Source organism: Podarcis liolepis, assembly GCF_965112155.1.
Source record: "Podarcis liolepis genome assembly, chromosome: 16".
Taxonomy (NCBI): Eukaryota; Metazoa; Chordata; class Lepidosauria; order Squamata; family Lacertidae; genus Podarcis; species Podarcis liolepis.
In genome coordinates this window covers 10,923,141-10,947,308 of record NC_139567.1, presented here as the reverse complement: position 1 = coordinate 10,947,308, position 24,168 = coordinate 10,923,141, and the positions used below count along the sequence as shown (strand labels likewise).

Here is a 24,168-nt window from a genome sequence, read left to right as displayed (position 1 = left end):
AAATATGTCCTGACTTTTTAAACTGCAGTTTCCATCAGCGCTGCTGGTGTAGTGGTATCATGCAAGATTCCCATTCTTGCGACCTGGGTTCGATTCCTGGGCAGCGCAAAAAGCATTTTATGTTTCAAGAAAAAAACTAATCAAAGTTAAACTGCAGTTTCTAATGACATCCAAACAATCAAATTCTGATTTGGAGGGAATATTTAAACAACAGTTTCTCAATTTGGCTTTTACAAGAAAATATAGTTTAGGAAATCTCAACCAAAGCTGGATGTGCAAGCAAGTTAGGGAAGGAATGAGGAGATGGAAGCATCCAGACACATGGGTTGTTCTTGTATGAACTGGGCAACAGTGTCAATTTTGCATGTCCAATGAAGAATTTTGTTCCTTTTTGTAGTAACATGCTTGACAAGTAAGAACAAGCGATCTTCTATCTTGAATAAATTGTTACAGCATAATTACGTTCTGAAAACTCAGTAAAATATTATGGCGGGGGGGGGCAGAGAGAGACTTCAACTCCCTTTCCTCAGGGAGGCAGATTATAAATAGCTTCATTCCTGCAAACTACAGAAAACAGATTAAGGAATGTCAGATGGTGAGACAGCCACAGACAGCAAAACAAGCAACTATACTATCATACTTAAACTGTGCAGCCTTGTGAGAGGGTAGAAATTTTAGAGTTATTTGTACACTCAGACAAGTCCACATTTAGACTTTCAGGCATGTGAGAATCATCTCTCATCAAAAATCAAATCTCTTTTAAATCACTTTTTAGTGATATGTCAGGCAAACACTAATCAGCATTAGCCACAGAATGCTACTGGCAGCTGCTTTTATTAAATATTATCAGCCACTTTACAAGACATCAAGTTTGCCCATTCTGTCCCCCTCCGCGTCCTGTGCGCACTCACACACACACGTCTCAGCTTCTGCATCCACAACTGATTACATCATCAGCTACCTGCCATGTCCATTGCCTTTTCTGGGTGTGGGGAAATGGCATCAACTCAAAGCCCCAGTAAAGCATGTTCACTGTTCTTTGTTGTTTATCATCCTTGCCTTGCTAAGGCCTAATGCTGAAGCTGCTAGTTCTAGTGACTGCCCAGTGGCTTTTGTGTGCAGCTTTCAGCTCTTGTCCATCAACTTGAATGGCTCTATTCATGCCTATTCAGACATTGTCACTATCCAAGCCAAACTAGATACAATCAGTTGGAAGAGCCTTGCCCAGCAAATGGAAATCCCACCAGCCAAAAAATGCCTTCAGGAGTCCATGATTGTTACTCTGTCTTCAGTTTGTTAGATAAACCAAAAGGAAGTGACAGGGAATGAACATGTGGAACCATAAACAGTTTACAAATCATGTAATTAAGAAAAATATCCCTTCACTCTAAAGACAGCAATAAGGTGTGTGCTCAACTTGGCACCTGAGTAAAACCACCTGTATAAGGCTATATTAGAGCATTGTGATTATGCCTCCATTCCAGCAAGTGCTGAAGTGAAGTTTTGTTATCTTTCACTCACATACAATCCCTCCCTATTACTTTTTAGATATAAAAATACAGAATAATTCAATTTTAACTGGTGCATTTGTGAGAGATATTAGGCTTAAAGGGTTCTCTCCTCCCCCCTCAGAACGATAAAAGACTTTACATCACTATAAACAGAAATATTTCTTGGATCAGTAATTCCATCCAATCTCGTCCATCAGCATTTGACATACAGAATTCACGGGCTAGCTCAGTTGGTTAGAATGTGGTGCTGATAACGCCAAGGTTGCAAGATCACTCCCCATATGGGACAGCTGCATATTCCTGTATTGCAGGAGTTTGAATTAGGTGATCCTCAGGCTCCCTTCCAACTCTACAATTATATGACTCTGTTTATTTCTCACAATATTTAGTTCTCAACTCTTATTTCCCTTCTACAACATACTCTTATGAGAAAGAGCTGCATCACTGTGGTTTAGCAGAAAGAGTGCTGGACAAGGAGTTGGAAGAATGAAGATTCATATTTTTATCCTGACTTAGATTCTGTTGGTAGCCACCTTAAAATAATTACAGCAATATATTTTGTAAAATTCATACCATTTGCATTAAAAACAGAGACAGAAATAGCATGGGGGTATCTTCCCCCACCGCAGCCTTCAGTTATAAGAACAAATAAGTTATATTGAAGGTGGTCTAGCTTTTCCAGCATTGCTGTGGATTTCTATTTATGAATAGATAGATTTCTGTTCTTAGTAGAAAACCTGTCTGCTATTTCAAATGAAGTTTGTTTGTTTGTTTGTTTGTTTGTTTGCTTGTTTGTTTGTTTGAATTCATATAACATCCTATACCTGAAGATCTCAGGGCAGTTCACAGAACAAAATCAGAATATAAAACCACAAAATATATAATCAAAATAAAAACAGCAACCCAATAACCCCTCCCCAAAAAAACCACACATTTTAAAACGGCATAGGATTGAAACCTACTGATCTGGTTTCCAAGCCCTATAAACAATTTTCATGCAACTCTATTGATATTCTACTAGCAGGATTCGGATACAAAACTGAAGTAAAGCCCTCAACCAGCACCCAAATCACTTGATCAACTGGCATTTTGAGAATGTGCAATGAGTGGGACCCAGAAGAGTAGGTCATGGGTGAAGAAGTCACATAACTGCCTCATTGTGTTCCCAGCTTATAACTTCTATTTTTATTTAAAAGACTCTCAGAGCGTTTTGCAAAAGCTACGCTGTTCTCAAGGTAAAGCAAGAAGTCAAAAGTGGTAAAGATGCAAGAAAGGCCTATGGAAAAGGCAGGAACCACCCAAACAGTACACAGTATCACAATACTATGTAGGCAAGTTATTATTGCAAATTCACCTAGATGTGACAAGTGAGCCTCTTTCACACTAATTATGTTAGGCTTTTAAGGACTGACTAGCCCACAGTAGTGATTTATTAATCACTGATCATTTCCATTAACTGACCTGAAAGTTATCTTGGCAGTGAGGGATCTACTACAATGTCATATCTTCCCTTGCCACCAGGGTAAAAAGAGGAGCCTAGAAGATGGCAGAGAACTCCTTTTACACCCCAATATAATTCCTCTCTCTTAAGATGAGACTGACAAATTCTCATTTCTGGACTGCTGGAATGATTAGTCCATTTTATACACTTGTTTCAGGATACTCCAGAAACAATAAATGGTTCTTTTGAGTTCCAAAATGAGTAATTGTATTCTCCAGTTCTTCTTTCCCTGCTACCAAAGTCAGGCCAGGAGAGAAACAATGGCTGAGTTAAATAATCTAAACCAGCTGCACAGAACAACACACATGCACAACACTCCTCTAATGAGGCCGCTTAAAGTGAGGTACAATGAAGGGCAGCCTGAAGCACTTTGTTGCTGTAAGCTGAAATAGAATTGGGGGGAAACATCTTGTAGGTCTTCTTTAGCCAAATGTTCAAGGTAAATTTTTAACCAACTAGCATAATGTAACAGCAAACAAATGTTAAATAGCAAGAAACATCTAAAAAGTATCAGCAGAAGTTTTCACCTTCTCTACAAGAATTTCAAAAGGTAGTTAAAAATGACATATTTCGAAAGTTCAGAATAACAGAAAAAGTCATAGAAAATTCAGTGTGATAAACCTCCACCAAGAGCTCTGTGCAAGAACGCTACAACACAGACGTGAACTTAAAATTAACATCCCAGCACTCACAGGCATAAGGTACTGATGCAATTACCCATTCAAACCCCTAATAACTCATGACACAAAAACAAAAAGTGGCAAGAGGGCAAAAGAAACCTGACAATTTCTATGCTGTTTGATACAATTTTATTAATTATGTAAACAATGAAGCATATGGCACGGCAGTACCTGCAGTATATACCGTATTTTTCGCCTCATAGGACGCACCGGCCCATAGGACGCACCTAGTTTTTTGGGGGGGAAATAGGGGTGGGGATTATTTCCCCCCCCCAGGTGCGCTGCGCTAAGCCCGAAGCTTGGGGCGTGCTGAGCTTAGCACGGCTCTCCCACAGCTAGCGGAGCGCTGTGCTAATCTCGAAGCTTGGGGCGTGCGGAGCACAGCGCGCCCCAAGCTTCTGGGTGCTGGCAAGGTCTCCGCTAGCCATGGGAGAGCTGGGTCTCCCACGGCTAGCGGATAGCTTCCTGAAGCCTGGAGAGCGAGAGGGGTCGGTGCTCACCGACCCCCCTCGCTCTCCAGGCTTCAGCGAAAGCCTGCATTCGCCCCATAGGACGCACACACATTTCCCCTTCATTTTTGGAGGGGGAAAAGTGTGTCTTATAGGGCGAAAAATACGGTAATATTTGATGGTATGTATAAGTCATCCTACCCTCCCTGCTTTTCCTTTTTTCCTATCCCTTCCTTATTTCTGTTCAGTTCAACTATGTGCAGTCGACAATTAAAGGATGGAAATTAAAATATGTAAAAACAAATGGCTGAAGGCTTAAACTACTGCTTACCTGTGGTCACCAATCTAAATGAAATATGCTACAGCACATCATATTGTAACTGCTCCAGCACTTTCTCATGATCTAGTTTACAAAACTTAAGACTTTAGTTTTATTTTAATTTTTCTATGTTAGTTGCGTAACAACATAACTTACAACAACAAAGTTAATATACGGTAATTTGCAAATAAAAGCCAATAAAAATCAATTTAGAAAAATGATGGTGTGTTCATGCTATTTCCTACAGGAAAGAGAAAATCATACAGGAAAATTGTCTTGTATAGAGAAGTTGTAAGAACTTTAAAGACTTTTTTGTAACTTATAAAAGACCTTCTGATGCACCATTCTATCAAAAATATTCACCACAAGAAATGCAAGATATCTTATGGTCTGATGGGGACAGAATGTAAAGGTGACAATTTAAATGGCTGGCTCCAAGTACGATAAAGAGTTGCTCCACCTTATTTTGATAGTTTTCTGCTGAACAAAATGGCGTTTTGCTAAAATTGCAAATTGGTACATTAATAGTTACACAAGTATCCAGCTTACTCAAGCTGTCTGTGAAAAATACAAGACGGATTCCAGGAGGGAGAGGTAGGCAAGCAAAGACAGCACTAGGAGCATGCTTCTGCTCCAACTGGACTGCTTTTTGTTTTAATTGTATGGCTTTAAATGTATTCGTTTTATAAATGTTGTGAGCCACTTCGAGGACTCTACTCAAAAAGTGGGATATAAAGCAAAATAATATTTATTTTAATTCCCCCAAAACCTTGTTTCTAAACATCAATATTCTCAAGTTCTCTTAAACAGAAAAAGATCAGCCAGAAAGGGGGGGGGGAGGTATGCACCACTAACAACACATACTCAGGGCTAGTTACCCCAACAGCTACTCTTGTCTAGTCTCAACCTGTTCTCTGAAAGCCAGATCTATATTGTTCTCAACTTAAGATAATAACAGGTGATGCCCATGTTATTCATCACTTGGCAGAGCTGTGTTCATTCCCAAAGAGAGATTGTTCTGTTAACCTCACTGCCGCAAGATAAGTAAGCTAATCTACTTTACTTGCAAGAGGAGGAAATACCAGAACAATGGAGAGAGATTTGGAGAGTATAGTGTGAGTAACACAATATTTCCACACTGCCAAACACCTGAGCTCCTAAGCATCACACACTAACCCTCCATCAACAACAAATGCTGCTTTCAGATATGATTCCCAAAGGAGGGTTTTTCTATTAAGCTCTTCAGTCTATAAAGTCACCATGGTACCACTGTACTCTTAAGCAACACTGGCCTGGTTTGTATGTAATGGCAAGTCAAAACCATGGTTTCCCGTGAACAAGCAGTGCACTAATGCGAGCTCCTTTATTGCGTTCACCCCTTTTCTCCCTGTGCCATGAGGAAACAAACCAGATCACTAGCTTAGCATTACAAGCAAACCAGTGCTTGTGATTTCTCCCTAAACAAACCACAAGTGGCAAGCCAAGAACAAACCTTGACTACTACTTGTGGTTTGCTTGAAAAGAAATGAAATCATGAGTACTGGTTTGCACATAAAGTTAAGCCAGTGTTCGCGTTCCTTTACTCTCAGTGCAGCACAGGGAAGAGAGGGGCAGGTACAATAAAGGAACATGATCCAGCACAGGGCTAGTTTTTTGTCTTTTGTTTAGCTAGTTTTTAGTCTTCAGTCAGATAAGTTTTTATACAGTTAGTCTGACTCTGGTACTTTTTGGGATGCTTTGAAAAACCTCAAAGACTATCGGCAAGGTCAAACAGCTCTGTGAGCAAGCAGAAGATATCCTCCCCTGACTTGGAGAAGACGAGCAGTTAGCCAACACTTAATTATCTGAGTTGCTTTAACATTCATATCTCTTGGCCAGGAATACACAAATAAAAGTGATGGTTCAGGCAGGCAAACAGGAATAGAATTGCGGGGAGGCGTGTGCCATGAGCAACAGCAGACCCTATGAATTCTACACAGGGCTGGTTCAAGTCATGGTTTGTTTTAGACCATGGCTTACCATTACAGAGGTTGATTTAGGGCACTGGGCGCCAAGCTTAGGGAGGCGCTACAGGGTGCCACAACTATGATGTAGTGAACTGAGCAGAACAGAAAGCAAGAGGCAGGGGGGCACTAAATTGTGACCTCACACAAAGTGCCACAGAAATTTGGAAGACAGAAGTCCACCCCTGACCGTTATATGCTAACTGGACCACTGATGATGTTAGAGTCTGCAGAACTTCAAAATGAATTCCGATATTTTCTCTGAAAGCCATATAAGCAAAAAACTTGCATTTGTCCCAGACTTATAAATTGTCATGATCCAGGGAATGAGCAGCAAGAGTCCAGGGCCAGTACGCCAGAACAAGGGTAAGGGCTGTGGTGCTGGTAGCAGAGGCAGTCCAACTGGCAGGTCTGCAGTCAGGAACAAGTCCAACAGAGGTCATGGACAAAAGGAGATCAGCATGCAGCATAACTGGACCTCAGGACCTGGACCTGGACCTTGGCAGAAGACTGGCAAAGGCCAAGGGGGAAATGCAGGCCTTATATAGTCCTCCTGAGCTCGTTCCCAGCTGCAGCGCATCTCATCACCTGACTGCGCTTGCCGGCCTGTACCTGATTCCCATAAAGCAAGCACAGCCAGAGCCTGATTCCTGCAAACCCTGACAGGTTTCTCATTATGTAAATCACCATTTCTCAGATCTCCTGTGGCAAGTAAAAAACAAACAAACTTCCAGGTGACCAAGTAGGGAAGTTTTAAGCTATAACCTAGTTTGTTGGATTTTTTACCTTTTAAGTTATCAATGTATAATACCACAAATTACTAGTGTAAGCATGTGTAAGTAAGCAGACATAAAACTTCTGCAGACTTATTCTGCATGGCACGTTTACACATAGCACTAGAAAAACATTTCCGTTATATAGATTCTAATATCTCCTAGAACTATGTTCTTGTAGCTACTGTAGCTCAGTGGCAGAACATTTGCTTCGCATGCAGAAGGTTCCAATTTCAATCTCTGGCATTTCCAGGTAGGGCTGGGAAATTATAGAGAGCTACTACCAGCAAGTGTAAGCAATACTGAGCTAGATGGACCAATGATCTGACTTGGAATAAGGCAGCTACATGTTCCTATGTACAGTAGGACAGAAAAGGATTGCAAATATGACTTTGAACAATATGTAACTCTCCACACCGTTTCCCAACTATAGCCCACATGGGATTATATTAGTCATAATCCTATGTCAGTGAAGTTTACAGAAGCAAAGAGGTTGAGTGAGGGTTGTAGAAAACAATAAAATAAATACGGTAGTTTATTATTACCATTGGCTATGCACATCCACCACCCAATTTATGTTATACTACTGAGTTACAGGAAAAGATTTACTGAACTCCTTTGACAAAACTACATGTGAACTAAAGTTTCAGAAGATGGGGAGAGTTACTAGTGTATTACTAGCTGTGAGAATCATCTGCATTTATTAAAACTGCTCTTAATAGAATAAATTGTTATCAGAGAGAAAGGTAAATAAGAACCATTTCCTTCCTCACCCAACCCACTACTGCATTTATAAATTGGTCCAGCACCTGCACAGACTTTCCCAATTCTGATAATGAAAAGGTGATCAGCATACTGTTGGCACCACACACCCAATTCCTGATTATTTCCCCCCACAAACTAGTGTTGAAGAAGCTGTTTGAACTGCCCTCACAGTCTGATCTGTAGAAAATGTAACTTCAAAAAAGAGACATTGCACATACTTTTGTAAACCAAGAAATCTTTAATAAAAATACATTTTTTAAAAAAGTCACAATTAGGGTTGCCATATTTCAAAAAGTGAAAATCCAGGCACAAAAGTTGTTGAGTTGTTGAGTTATTTTTGCAAAATCTAAAGAAAAAATGAAGTTTTTGAGCTATTTTTAAGGAAATCTACACTTCCAGACATAGGGCACCCCTAGTCGCAATTGTTTTCTCTTTACCAGTGAAATTGTTCAGCAAACCAACCAAGGCAGTTTTGATCCCCAAACCAGATCTGAACCCAGAATAAAATATTCAAGTTCATCCAACAGTGCCTCAAACAGACCACCACCACCACCCTTCAAGCACTTGTCCAAAAGAGAACATCATTTTAACTACCAGATTGTTTGCATTTTAAGGCAATTCCAAAGAACGCTATTCCAGCAATGTTTCCTTCTGCTATACAAAAAGAGCTATGTAGTCAAGAAAGAAGTAACAGAGAGAAATTCATCAGTTGATTCTGCCATCTTTGACAAATGTCCACAACCTTTCAATACTGTCTAAATGATAAGCATAATAGGCCAATCCATTTTCACTTCTCAGTTCTGCAAGTCCCATAACATTTGCTGTTCTGGCAAACCACTCTAACGGGTGGGTGGAGCTAATATGTTGACACCACCTGGTGTCATGTGACCCATTTCCCCTTTGCAGGCCACACTGCAAAGAAAAATGTCAGCTGATCCGAGTAGGGCTTTGAGTCAATGCCAGTGAATTGACTAGCACTGACTTCAAGAAATGCTTTTTTTTAAAGAATATTTATTGAGATTATACAAAAAATTACACATAAAGAAAAAACAAACAAGAACTAACAAACACAAGCTAACAAGAAGGTTGACACAAAGGCAACCTATTCAAGAAATGCTTTTGGAAGGGAACTGCTCCACTCAAAAGCTGTGTTTAGTAGCTTCCAAGTAGAACCAATCCCAGCAGGGCTTACATTGGGCACCCAATTTGAAATGAACAATCAGGAACACTATTTGCTGAGCAGCAATCAGGAGCTCATTTTAAAGTTCCTGAATGTTTCTTTGCAACTATATATATACCTTATCCACTGTATATTGTAGGCCACCTTTAGCTCCTTGGAGGAAAGGTGGAATATAAATGATGTAGATGTAGTAGTAATAATAATCCATGACATATACGGTATCTGATGATATCAGGTGTGAGGTGGGTGTGCATAGCTTGGGGAAATTGCCTTACAAGTCAAATTAGGGCCCCTGTCAGGCCTGCAGTTTGGAGGTGCCACACTACTGCCCCTTACGTTGGGTACAGACTTCTCCCACACCTTTCCACATTTACTTCTACTGACCTCTCCAGCTAACTTGACTACAGAAAGTTAACACACTGTCCAGTTCTTTTGAGTTCACCTCCTGCTCCTCCCAGATTGAACTTCTCTCCCCATTAGTCTTTTCAGACAGTATCCCCTCACAACTTTCCACAACTGATACTGTGAAATAATCATCCCCTTTAGGAAGGCTTAAGTGTCTCTCACTCCCAGCTGGCAGGAAGCAAGTACATGGCCTGGATGATATTCAGGAAGCCTAATATAGCACAGCCCTGTTTGTTCACAGTGCCTATTTTAGTTATTGGGTCTGTGGAAGGAGAAGATTAGCACCATGCTTGACTTGGCTAGTGAGGAAAGTGCTGACTTCATGAGCATGCATCTCCGCAAAGAAGCACACCTCACAATTTGAGCCTGGTTTATTTATTTGACGTAAAGGAAACCAGAACACTAAAGCACCGAAATCCCACATTATTGTGGAAAGCTTCGATTGCACAATTTGCACTGCTATGCTGCAAATGAATATTTATCAAGAAAGGAGTAGTAAGCCAGCATTATGGTACTGATACAGAACCCTTTTAGAAAGTTGTTAGAAACAATGTTAAACTATCTGCTTTACTAGTAGTAGAGGTTCCTTCCACACAAACCGACATCCATGCATCCAAATCAGAGTCTTAAGTTACAACAGAAGGACTTTCCCAGAGCACCCTCATTCTGCATTTATTAGGTAAGAAAGCAGCTGCAACTCATCCCAAAAAACATTTTTTTAAATGCTACGCAGAACTTTGGGTTTATCTAATGCCTGAAGCAGTTACAGAAAGAATAAGAATGTAACAAAACAATAACTCTAAATAAGAAACAGACTTTTTACCAGGAAAGAAGAGAAGGCTTCCCCGGAGACAAAGCACTTAGGCTTCTATCTAACCTTCTAAACCCTTTCCCAATGCGAGGCACTCAAAAGAGCAGAATAAATTAAAATAAAGCAGCCAGCAAAATCAGCTCCTCAAAGCACAGCAAGGGACTTAAAACATGGATCAATTCCAAGTTCTTCTATTACAGTTGTTCCAAAAAAAACCCAACTTTGTCATTTGCGAATGACATTCTAGTGGGCTCCAGCTACGTATCAGTGCCACACATCACACTATCACTACATATATCCTAAAAGTTTTTCTTTGAAGGTAACATTATTATCCGGTATCTTTGGGGAGAAAATCCTCAGAATTCTGCCCTTCCAATCCTACATAAGCAACTGCTGTCCGTGAACCCTTTAACAGGGTGAACTGATAGGTCAGTAGATGCAGAATATGAGGCCATTAGTTTCAGAGATGTGTACATTTTGCTACTCTTGTAGGCTTGGCAGCAGGGGTGCCAACTTGATTAAATATTGGGGAGCTCAGGTAAGCCCCGCCCTGCATAATCAATCACATGACACAGTGCACGCACACCATTTGAATGGCAATGCCATCAACTGGGAGAGGGGTCTGTCCCCCTCAAATATTTTATTGGGGGACAAAGACCCCTTGGCACCTAGGATTTGGCTCCTATGCTTGGCAGTGATCCTGTATAGGAAGGATATGAGTTTAAGTATATGTGGTTGTAATACTGTTCAGTGTGGCTGGTTTTGCTATGAATGCTTGGCTGGTAGAGTTATTGTAGGAGACAACAAATGTTGTAGTGGTTGTGTAAACGAACGATGAGTGTGACACTGTGCAAGTGATTATTCTTCATTAGACTTGTTAGTCTGTTGCAGAGTTCTCCAAGCGACTTACAACATATTTTAAAACATATATGATTATATTGATACATTCATAACAATACACATGCAATTCATAAAAATATATACAAAAATCCCACCTCACAACAGTCACAAGAAGCTTTGGCAGCCCAATGCAAGCTTTGGGGAAAGATATGTTTTTACCTGGCTTTGAAAAGATTTCAGTGTAGGGGCTATGTGAACCTCATTGGTTGTGTGAATAGTGTGTATTATGTCTGCTGGGAATTTGTATCATGCTGCTGAGTAGTTTTCTCCAGTCTTACTTATATTGATATGGTTTTATGGACATTGGGGATTTATGTATTTTTTGTAAAGTAAATCAGCTGAAATTGCACTTTCTATAAATCTTTGTATTTTGATTTTCAACTCACAGGAAGGCTCTTCAGAACTTCCATTGGCCAGAGGGGTAAAGCTCTTACATGCTTAATGTAATTTTCTTTAAAGTGGGTTTCTTCTTCTAATTGAAGGTAAGGGACATTGCAAAATCAAATAACCATGTGATCTCTCAGTTTGGGCATTAACTTCTATTCATAGATGAGAGCAGGAGCAAAACAAATAGAGGGATCTATGCTGATTGTCAAGCTTTGTCCCTACATAGCTGGAATTTTAGTCAAGCAGTTTCCAACTACTGAGGGATAGCTCTCCAACCCCTAGCCAACATCTTCAGTGTCTTTTGTCATGTGCTTCTGGTTCTAACCTATGCCAAATTATTATAAATTTTGTGAAAATGAAGGTATGTTTAACATATATTACATACTGAACAGAATTGCAGCCTTAATATTTATAACTTATACAACAGTTTTGTTTGTTTTGTTCATAAGGCATATAATGCTCAAATACTTGCAGAACCAAAAGTCTAAACGTTAACGGACACAATCAGAACCAATCTCGTGAAATTTCTTTAATACTAGATGCTGTGGTTCTCACACTGGTGTAGCAGGATAGGGTGGCAAGTGTGACAGGAAGATTCAAGGACAATCAAAGAAACATTTTAAAAAATCAGTGTGGTATATTTTAGTAAACTACAGTATCGAATTTCTTTTGTTTGCAGACTATGGATAAATATATTTTCAGAATGAGATGAAAATCATCAAGTGATACTGACAGCAATCCTAGTTGTGATCCAGAATCACCGTTCAAACAGAGAGCTGAAGACTCGTTTAATTTGACACCAGTAGAAGGCCCAAGCAAACCTCCCAAAAATAAAGTTTGTAGACAATATGTGGCTAGCTATCTGAGTCTCAGGTTCACATAGACAGGAGATGAAAACGTTCCTCAGCCTATGTGTTTGATCTGCAATGAGAAGTTTTTTCTTTTCATTTTACAATGTATTTCTTATCAATAAAAAATTCAGTGTGACATGAGCAATTTTTGTATTTTGAAAGTGGCCCAGAGAAAAATGTTTGAGAACCACTGCTTTAGAGACTGCTAGATCACAAATGTGACTGCCCAACAACTTGCTGGGTTTCATTCCCTTCAAAATCAATGCTCCTGCCTTTATTTCCTTTTCTAGATGAAACCAGCATTTTAAGTTTTGGTATGAATGTTTTCTTTATTTCTTTAATGCAGGGAATATAATGGTTGTACATACTGGTACCAGGACATTCATGAGGCAGCAGATTCACTCATGTTAGTGAGAGGAGAAGCTGCCTCTACTGTATCAACAAGGCTAACCAGACATATTCCTTTATGGCAATCAAGGCAGCCAGACCTCCTTCAATTTTCAACTAAGAAAATAAGGTAGGTAGGTAGTTTAGAGACTTTATGGTACAGCAGGAACAAAGCCTTACAGTACTGAAGAGTGGTTTCTTTGACGTTTGACTAATAAAGCAGGTACTTCTTTCCAACATGAACTACCAAAATTGTAGAGAATCGATCTTATATTATTGGACCTGCAGCAACTAATTTTGCATTGCAGTGTACGAAGGAGGTGCAGAACCACTATAAAACAGCAAGAATAATTAAACACACTAGGCTACCTGTATTTAAGTGATGTAAATGACAATCCTAACCCCACTTTCCTACTAGGATAAGCCCCAGACAACTTAACATGACTCACTTCTGAATAGACATGATTTTCCCATACTGTATATTTTATAACTTCCCAGTGAGCAATCAAGTAAGACTGCCTGCATATTATCACCAATATCTCCATTAAAATATGGCACGAAACTTAAATTTATCCACAAAAATGGAACAACCAGGGAAGAAAGCCTAAGGCTCTTTTTCTCCCTGCTAAGTATCCTGCTGTTCAAGCTTCTATCACATTTATATCCCATTGTTCTACATGGAGATGTGTCTCTCAGAAGGCTAACACATTTCCATTAAAACAATTACAATAACTATACAAATAAAATCATGTTCAACTACCAGCAAACAAAAGAACAAAAATAGCGGTAGCATCTGATGCATGAAACTGGGGAAGAAGTTCAAAGTCTGGCTGCCATGCCACCACAGAAAAGACCCAAATCACTCTGGCTACCCGCCTTATCTCTGAAAGGCAGGAGCATACTAGGCAAGAGCCAAGTACAAGATATTAATATATGGGCAAGTTCTTGTGGGAGTAGGCCTGCTCCCAAGCCATTCAGCCATTAACAATCATGTAAAAATGCAGTACAGTGCTACAAATTAACCAAGTGTTTCCCACTAATACTCATACAAAGCTGGCAAAATTACTATAGGTTTTCAGCATATGTTCATTATTAGGGATACAAAGTTCAATTGATTAGGTGTTATAACAAATTGATCAGCTAAAAAAATCCTGGATGACTTGGGCACATTTTGAAAAGTTATATTCAATATGAGTACTGTACTTAAAATCTGCGGATACCTGCCACCATCTTAAAAGCATTCCCCCTTTTCTTACACACAGGGGCATGCTTCTGGGATTATTGCTTGCTATAACACAGGCCTACATCTTATTGAAACAAAGAAAAGTACATACATACATACAGTATACATACATGGGGGTCACATTCCAGTGATCACGCCTAAACCCAAAACTGCATGTAGTCAAAACACATTGGGTTCAGTCGCAGATGGAACTGTCTTTTTCCTGGACACCCATCCCTTTTCTTTCTTTCTTTTCAATTTGCCTTGTGTGTTCAGCTGAATGTGTACCAGTTAAATCTGCATAAGTTGCAGGCTTAGGTACTATACTTTTTGCCCCAGAGCTACTGCTTCTACTCATAAGAAATGTATGCAAATAAAATTGATTAATTTGTTTATTCAACTAATATTCATGATTAAGCTACTGAGGTTTCTTTAATTGAGTGAAGCCTTATTATTTTAAAACTTTCTGGCACTACCAACATCTCAAGAAACAAAATAAAAAATAAAAAAATTCCTTCTAGTAGCGCCTTAGAGACCAACTAAGTTTGTTATTGGTATGAGCTTTTGTGTGCATGCACACTTTTTCAGATACTTGTAACATCTTAAGATTTATGGATTAGTCTAAATCAAATTTCTTACTCTTCAGAATGAAGCAGTAAGGCTGGTGATCTTTGATGGGAGAACATATCACAGATAAGGTGTTCATTGCACTATTCAGAATAATAATAGGTTTTTGTTTAAGGACGCAGGCAGGGAATCCCCAATGGCCATAATACACAATGAGCTCCTGAGGGTTATGGCATTTGCAGAGTTTGGAACTGGAGTTGGGACATTTGGGTTTGTGCTTAGGGGGATTCAATTTGCTGTCTAACGCTTGGTCAATTTCCTTAATCACTTCTTTTAATGTCGGTGAGGACACACAATGTCAGCCCATTAACAGCTTTTAAAAGTCTTAAGTCTCCTGCTTAAATGAGAAAAGCAGTGCAAACAAGAAAAGAAAGGTTGCAGTTAAATTTGCCACTGTTTAGTAATCCTTTTGTTTGTTCCTTTCCAATCAAAATTTACAGTCAAATGTTAAGTCATTGCAAAACTTACTTCCCTACCCCTCCAAAAGTAGGGAGGGGGCAATTCAAAATATGGCAGAGATTTTCTCTTTTAACCACTCACTAAAGAAAACTTTTAGCAAAAACAGCCAAGTCATGTGGCACTTTAATAAGGATAAAATTCTTTATAATATATTCTTATAAAGTATTATAATAAATTTACTATTCTTTAAGATGCCACAAAATTATTTGTTGTTTTTGTTAAAGATGTGCTTACAGAGCTGTTTTGATGGGGCTTCTTGGTTTCATTTTTTGGCCTTTTGTTAAGCAAGTTTCTACAGGACATAAATAAAACAGTAATTGCATCAAGTTCAAAAAATATGCAAATTTGCTATATAAATCAACTTCAGTGGAACACTGTAGTTATAACTGTGTGAAACACAAGCTTTAAGGAAAGTAGCTTCTTTTAGAGGAAGAAAGCATTAATAATGAGTTTATAACCCATAGAATCATAGAACTGTAGAGCTGGAAGAGATTCCTGAGGGTCATCTAGTCCAACCCCCTGAAATGCAGGAATCTCAACTAGGTCATAAATGACAGGTGACCATCCCAACGTCTGATTAAAAACCTCCAAGGAAGGGAGAGTCCACTACCTCTCCTGGGAGTTTATTCTACTGCTGAACAGCTGCACATAAAGCACTACAACAATATAGCCCATTCTTTTTCTATTTCTGAAGCATTTATATTGATTCATTTTGTCTTACATGAAATATGCATGATATAAAAACTAAAACTCAAATATAAGGAATGAAAACAGCTTTTGAAATTCACAGAATCAATGACTTGCAACTTTAATTAAAATTGATAAAGGCAATCAGTGCAATATTTCACTTCTGTTCTTTCAAGGAAATATCCTACATGCTTCAAAGTTATTTATCATCAAAGTTATTACTCAAAAGTGACCAAACAGTCCTCTGGAACACTGATGGTTACTCTTTGTGTGACTATTGCTATGTTTCAAGCAGCACCTAGATTTTGGTGCTTTGATTGTTTATTTTGAATTGGTAATATTACATTGAAATTGATAAGCGTTTGGTTTCTTGTATTGATCAGATAGTTGTTCCCTTGCTGCCCCTCCAGATGCTTTGGTCTACAATTCCTATCATCCTGACACTCTCACCATGATAACTGGGGTTGATGGGAGTTTAATCCAAAACATTTGGAGGATGCCTGATTGAAAAGGCTGATGTTGCAGTTAATCTTAAACATAGTAAAGTCACTTCCTTTCTTGCATACAAATTCCTATTTTCCATCTATCAGAATGTACCATGATGTAGCATTACATCTGTAGTTAATTTGTTTTAAACTGTTTTTAATGCTGTATCCCGCCCTAGGACCTTCTGGTGAACAAAGTGTAATAAATGTAATAATAATAACAATGACTAGGATTAGCTTTAAAAAGAACATGCAAACCAGCTCACTCTTGGTCTATCAATGATCAGCAGAGTTATATCTGCATAAAGCCTTAGAATACCCTGCTCATCATTATCTGTAGTTATAACAGTTGTTATTGATTGATATTAGGAGGACTGAAGCTTAGTTATACAAGGCACTTCTTAAACCCTTCTCCCAATAGGCAGACCTTTAAATCCTGTTGGAGAAACTTTACCTCCAATAAGCACAACTAGAGATTGTTTCACTAAGAAAGTAGCTATAATTTTTGTTAAATAAATATAAGCATGTTGAAACACCCCTTACGCTCGTGCAACCAAGTTGTCATAAACGGCAAAGCAATCAGAGATTCTTATGCCATTCAATGTTTTTATGTGATCATATAACAAGTGCAGGTACTCACTTCCAGACACTGCCTCAGCAGATCATATTCATTAAGCATCTTTGGCCACCCACCATGAACTAGTCTAAACAAGAACCTTCATGCATCCAGTTTAGAACACCTGGATACACAGCAGGGGATTCTAGATGGCTTGTTCTAAGAAACACACATATTTTACACAGGTCTGTTGAGAATCACTGTTAGGATGCAAGAACCGAGAGTGCATCCCAAAACATAAGCAAAACTCCTCTGTTGGTGCACAATGTGTGTGATGCACAGTGATAGCATAAGTTCCCCAAGATGGCATGCCAAAACTAAACAAGGTTTCTTTGGAATGCAGTTTGAAAATGAGTGCTAAAGAATAATGTTTCTAAGTTAGCTGATTTCATGGCAGTTATTACTGGAGTGCAAATAAGAGATGCTAATTTTAACAAACTTCCTCTCTAAGCCTATCAGTACCTAAATAGACTTTAAATGTCATTCGCTGATATTATTTACTTCAACAATGCCAAGGGTAACTTCTCTTAGATCTAATCCTTTCAACTGAATTCTAAATGGACACAGGCCCACTCCTTTCCCTCCCTAGAACTCTGATCACAAATAAATGAACTCCACAGAAAAATTGAAGAAAGATGATGAAATTCACACATTTCTTGAGCCTATCAACTCTCTGTAGCAACAGCCTACACACTCATTTAAACAGTGAAATTGGGTGGGGTAGGGAGAGAAAGGATAAAATCCATTAAAACAAAATTTATCTTCAACTCAAACAGATGAAAACTCTTCAGCACTGTAAATCATTAAGTTGAAAATGAGCAGAGAAATTATTCAGGAGATTGCCTATCTCCAAACTTCCTCACTGGAAAAGAGATATCTTTAACATTCCATGCAACAAGAGTTGCCCTCAAATGATGTTTATTATTCTTTGATATCAGCAGTAATGCAGAACTCTTCAGTGGTGCAAAGGGGCATAAAGGAACACCATCTATCACAATTCACCTTTATAGAAGAGGAAGGAAAACTTTAATCACACCAATATCTCAAACCAAAACAAAGCACTTACTGTGCGAGCACCACCTGGGGACAAGGCTCCACTGGGCAGGTAGGGGCTTCCTAGCTCTGGGATCATCAAGAAGGGATAACCTGGATAGTGAGTCCCTTTAAAGAAGCCTCCATCTTGCTGTCTTCTGATTACTAGGGAAGAAAAAGACACTTAGCTAAAGGCTGCAAACACAGTGTTTGTTTCAAAATGCAGCCCTAGGGATTAAGGAAAGTAGGGTTAACTAGAATTACAGAACAGAAAGAAATAAGATGTGAGATTTGCAAGCCATCTAAGGCATCTTATGTGTATGTGCTCTATTTTGCAGTCAATATAGCACTCAGGTCTTACTTGAATTGACAGTATTTACCTGCAACTGAATTTACGCCCATGCAACTGATGTACACTTTTGTTTTTACATGGAGGCAAAACAAAACTCCCAAGTAAGAACAAAAGTATACATATACTTCTGCATGTGATACTAAGCACCTACTTCATACTTGGTAACAGCTGGGTTTCTGTGGTTAGTAAACATGACCTCCAGATGACCAAGCAAGGAAGCATTACAAAAAGTAATGGGGTGGTTGTTGCTGTTTTATTTTTAGGTCATAAAATACTAATATGGAATGCAGGGTACTGGAAACCTGCTGCGTACAAAAAGGTTACTAGAAGACAATTGCGAAGCTGACTTACATTTTTAAGTCACAATGAAATCAGGAAGATATGTGTCAATGTAAATATTTTTTTTAAATCTGTACTAACAAGTAGATAAAATTACACCACTGCATTACATGTTAAATATTTTAAGAATAACTGTTGGATTACAACTTCTACTGCACTCACAGGTATGCAATTAAACTAAAGTGGAAGAAGCAAAGAGAGATAACATCCCAAAAGGGTGGCTGAAAGAATATAAAGCATAACCAAAATGATTTAAGGCAACAATCAACAAGGGAGTAATTCCCACTGAATTAAATGGGACTTATTTCTGAGGAAAGATGCTTACATTGGGTTTTTAATTTTGTTTAAAACCCAATCTATGTTTTCTTATTCAGAAGTAAGTACCATTGTTTTCGGTGGAATAACGCTTCCAAGAAAATATGCTTTGGATTGCAATCTTAAATTGTCTATGGGTTGTGACTATTAAAAAAGGCTGAGAAACCAAAAAGTTATTTGGTAAGTGCAAATATTGGTGTACAAATTCCTACTCCCCCAATCCAAGATCTCCAATCTTTTTCTCCCTTTCATAAAACTTGAGTTTCTTTATCTATATGGAAGTATATCCTCCTAAACCCAGAGGGGCTTACTTCTATGGAAACCTGCAATCCCATGTTTACTTGAATTCTGTAAGGCTTGCTTCTGCATAAACATGCATAAAGTTCTGCTGTACCTCACACTAACCCTAAATCTGTTTATTCAGAAGTAAAGCAACAGATTTGGCTAATCTGTTATAGAAAGCTCAAAGAATGATAGACTTACTACACACTCCTATATGTTTACTCGGAAGTAAGCCCCACTGTACATAAACGGGGCTTATTCCCAGCAAGTACTGATAGGACTGGTGTCCTCCTGTGGTATAACATACGTCGCAATAATCTTGAGAAGTACCACAAGACCTTCTATTTGTGTGTTTCCCCAAAGGACTTCAACAGGTCTAACTCCAGAGCAGCTCTGCCACTTAATGCTGGCTAACAGTGGCCCCAACATCAGCATACCAAACCCGATCAGGCCCATATAATCCCATTAATTGAAATATCCCTGGGTGCAATCTTGCACCTACTTCCTTTACGGACTCATCTCCATACAACTCAGCGGCTGTTATCTGTGGAATCCAAAGTAAATCCCGCTAACTGGAAATCTCTCTCCCCGTAATCAGGATCGCAGCTCCGCAGTCAGATGAGAGGCGTGTTTACTCAAACGCAAAGGCCCGCCGAGAATGCCTCGTGAAATTTTATGGCAGCTCAACTTGCGAGCAAGAGAACTTCAGGACGGCGGGGGTTGGGGGGGGGGGGGGAGAGAGAGAGAGAGAGAAGCAGCGACACACATACAAAAGCGCGTCGCCCTGATTTCAAATCTCGACTGGCGATTCAGGGCCTCTTTCGAGTCAACGCAGGATCAGGGCCAAAAGGGGGCAGCAACAAAAGCCAGCGAGGAGACGGGACGGCGCGGCCAAGGGAAGCTCCTCCTCCTCCTCCTCATTCCAGAAAAGTGAAGGCGAGGCGGGGGGGAAACGAGGAGTCGTCGCCGCGGGTCCTCCGTCTTCTGAGGAGAGAGCGCCATCTCCCCTTCTCCTCCGACCCCCGCCGCCGCCGCCCCACAACGCTGCCTCCCCCCTCCCTCATTTCGAGGTTGGGGAGGGGGGCGCATATATATATATTATATAGAGATAGATATTTAAAGAGGGTTCCTCTACCTTCGGCTGGAGAGTCCCGCGGCTTCTGAAAACTTTCCCGGGGCTGCTGAGGCGGCCTCTCCGCCTGTGGGGGGGAAAAAGGCACAAAGGGGGGCGGGTTGAGGCGTTTGCTCGGGACGAAGCCCCCCCCCGCTCCCCCCGACTCAAAACAGCAGCCTCTCTCCCCCCCCCTCCCCACATTCGCTCTCTTTTGTCGCCCCCTCCCCCCCCGCCTTCCCTCCGCCATCAACTTTTTACCTCAGAATCGGAGCCGGAGGCGCTGCCGCCGCCGCCGCGGTTCTCGGACTCGTGCACGAGCGACGACTTGAGCTCGTCCAAGTCGCCGTGCGCCGAGCCGCGGCCCCCGGAGCCCTTGTCCTGCTCGTCGCCTTCATCCTGGAAAGGGATGAGCTCGTCCGGGGCGCCCAGGTCGTCGCCGCCGCCTCCGCCGCCGCCACCTCCTCCGCCGGCCGGTTGCAGCTGAGGCATGGTGCGGCGGGGTCCCGGTGCGGCGGGGGGCCGCTCCCCGCACCCCGCCTGCCTCAGCCCGGCCTCTCGACGCAGCCCCGTCCCGCCGCCGCCGCCGCCTCCTCCGCCCGAACAAAGTTTTGACACTCTCCGGAAGAGAGGAAGGCGCCGAAGAGCTCCTCTTCTCCTCCTCCTCCTCCCTCTCTCTTTCTTTCTCTCCTTCTTTCGGAGTCGAGGGAACGGGATAGGCGGGAAAAGGAGGAGGTCGAGGGGGAGGCGGCACCCCGGAGGCGGCGTGGGGGGAGAGAGAGAGGAAGGAAAAGGATCCCGAGAGTTGCTCCGATGCAGCCGCTGGCGGGGTCCCCTGCCTAGCCCACCCGGGGAGGGTCGGGAATGCGAGAGCGAGGGGCCGGGAGGGAGGAGGAGGAGAAGGGGAAGGGAGGGAGGAGGAGCTCCCGCTGCAAATTGACACCCCCCCCCCGAGCCAGCGGTGGAGGAGGGGGAGGGTTACGCCCCCCCCCAAAGTGACGGCAAGTACACCCACCCACCCGCTTCACACGCCCCCGCGCGATCACTTTCGCCCAGGGACCCCCCAGCTCGGCTTCACTCGGGTTACCCTGACCCACTCCTACGAACGCATGTCCTCCTTCCCTCCCCTCAAAAAAAATCATTCTTTTTATGTTTTTGAACTACTATAGGGGGGTTTTCAGGGGACGTGCAAAATAAAGTGGGTTCCAAAAAAAGGGGGGAGGGAATTGGAGCCCCTGTGTTTTTGTAAACGCCCCTCTTCCCGCAGGGGGAAAAAGCCGCCCCCTTACAAATATATATATATATGATGAAAAGGCTCTTCTCTGCTCAGTATTTAAATGAGCCATAACCAGGGGACTTTAGTTAAAAAGGAAAAATTGTTTGCAGCCCCATCCTGGGCTTGGTTGGTTTCAGAAGTAAGGCGCAATCCTAAACACGCTTTGCTCCCGTTTAGTTTAGAGAGGTTTGCAGCACGGTCCTGACCGTGCTTACTCAGAAGTAAATGCTATGGAATTCAATGGGATTTTACTCCCTTGTCAGTAAGGGTTAAGCTTGCAGCCCTGCTTCGCAGTAAAGGGAGGGGCTTTTGTTCTGCAAGTCCCACTATGGCTTTCAGTGGGACTTACTCCGAGCTAAGTTTGCATAGGATAGGTGCTTGGCAGCCTGATCATCTACATGTTTCTACAAGACTTGAAGTCTCAATGTGAGGCTTCCTTGCCAAGTACATGTGCTCTGAATTGCAGACATAATCCCGCAATGTATCTGGCAGTACTGTACTTATACCTGAAACTCTCAAACACATTCCCCAGCATGTTACTCACTTCACAGGGGACGGTGGTAGGGACACAGTCTGCTGGCATTTGTGCATCTTGCATGTGCGTTAGAATCAAGAAAATATATCCAACTTCTAGAGACTTGTGGGAGTGGGCTAGAATAATTCTGCTGCAGGGTATGTGTTGGAAACCAGATTTTTAAAAGACATTCCCCAAAGTCAAAATACAAGAACATGAGATTCTTACTAGAGCATGCACAAGTGTTGTCTCCCTCTCCTTGCTCTCCAAACTCGCATAAAAAATAATTTTTTCTTCCCTTGCTTTGATTTATCTCTTCAGACTCTTAAAGGCTACTTGTGTGTTTGGTGCAAGCAACTGCCTCCTGCCATACCTGCACTGATTATTGAGAGGTGCCCCAACTTTAAACCTCCAGCACCTATGATTTTAATGGATTTCCTCAGCTTTCTTGCTTCCGTTAAGGTGGTTATGGGGAACCTGTGGCCCTCCAGATGTTGCTAAACTACAATTCCCATCAGCCTCAGCATGCATGGCCAATAGACACTCGCCTCTTGGTCTCTTGACAGCCATGTGTATTAGCCTTATGGTAAGTCAGACCATTAATCCATCTAGCTCAGGGCTGTCTGCGCTGACTGCATAGGAGCCAACTCCTAGGGGCCAAGGTCTCTTCAGCCCCCCAATAAAATATTTGAGGGGCTCCCCCCCAAGTTGATGGGCATTGCCATTCAAATGGTGTGTGTGACCATGTCATGTGATTGATTGTACAGGGCGGGACTTACCTGGGCCCTCCCCCATATTTTATTCAATTTGGCACTCCTGACTGGCTGGTAGCAGCTCTCCAGGATTTCAGCCAGGGTTTTTTCCTGGCCATACCTGGAGGTCCCAAAGAGTGAGACCTTCTGCACATACAAGGCACATTATGTACCACTGAACTATGGTCTTTCCCCAAAAACTGGGCCCAAAGTAAGAGAGCAAGGCTGCGGTTGCACCATACATTTATAGCACCCCTCCAATAATTCTGGAAACTAGTTTACCCCTCATAGAACGATAATTCCCAGCTACAGTTCCCAGAATTGTTTGAAGAGGTTTGAAATGTATGCAGTGCATGCAGCCCAAGTAAATGGGAAGCAGGGACAGCAGCAAGAAGTAAAGGACTCTGCCCCAAAAGAGGGCAGCTTGTGTGTGTGTGTGTGTGTGTGTGTGTGCACACGCATGCCACTTTCCCACATAAATGTGCCCAAACTAGCTGAAAACACATTTCTCTTTTTTTATTGTTCCTTCCTCTCTATCTATCCAATTACAATAACATTCTAATTCATTTCAAAACTTGAAGTTGACAATCCAAACAGATAATTCATTTTGATGATATTGATCATAACATTTTAAATGCATTGTAAAATGAATAGTCATTAAAGCATATCAGCTGATATCAGCTAGTTAAAATAAACCATAATCAGATGTGATACACATCTCCAGTGCAATCATATATTCAGAATTATATAACTGACAGACAGTGTGTAGCAGTACTAGCAATTAAAAGGCAGTGTTAACAAATACCGTATTTTTTGCACCATAACACTCACTTTTTTCCTCCTAAAAAGTAAGGGGAAATGTCTGTGCGTGTTATGGAGGGAATGCCTACGGGTGGCATGCCTATGGATTTTCCTCCTCTAAAAACTACGTGCGTGTTATGGTTGGGTGCGTGTTATAGAGCGAAAAATACGGTAATACATTGGTGGAGGCATCTTGCTCAAAGCACACACACACACACACACACCCCAAAACCTGGGGCCAGCACTGCTACAGGAGTTATGGAACAGCCACCTTGCTCTCAGCAAAAAGTGCACTGGAGGCTGTGAAAATGCTATACCTTTAAAGCACACCCGAAGCACCTAAAAAAAAACCCCCAAACCCTCCAATAATTCTGGG

The 24,168-nt window shown here is 41.3% G+C and overlaps 1 protein-coding gene across 1 annotated transcript in view; it reads right to left on the bottom strand.

The window, feature by feature from the left end:
- The window catches only part of TCF7L1 (transcription factor 7 like 1), a 66,427-nt gene extending 45,420 nt beyond the window's left edge, over nucleotides 1-21,007 (bottom strand). Inside the window, exons 1-3 of the mRNA XM_083480547.1 lie at nucleotides 20,711-21,007; nucleotides 20,474-20,537; nucleotides 18,085-18,215 (exon numbers count right to left, since the gene is read on the bottom strand). Of these exons, the coding sequence (XP_083336673.1) occupies nucleotides 18,085-18,215; nucleotides 20,474-20,537; nucleotides 20,711-20,941 (426 nt within the window). The 5' untranslated portion in view covers nucleotides 20,942-21,007. The remainder of the gene's footprint in view (nucleotides 1-18,084; nucleotides 18,216-20,473; nucleotides 20,538-20,710) is intronic.
- Nucleotides 21,008-24,168: the final 3,161 nt, after the last annotated feature.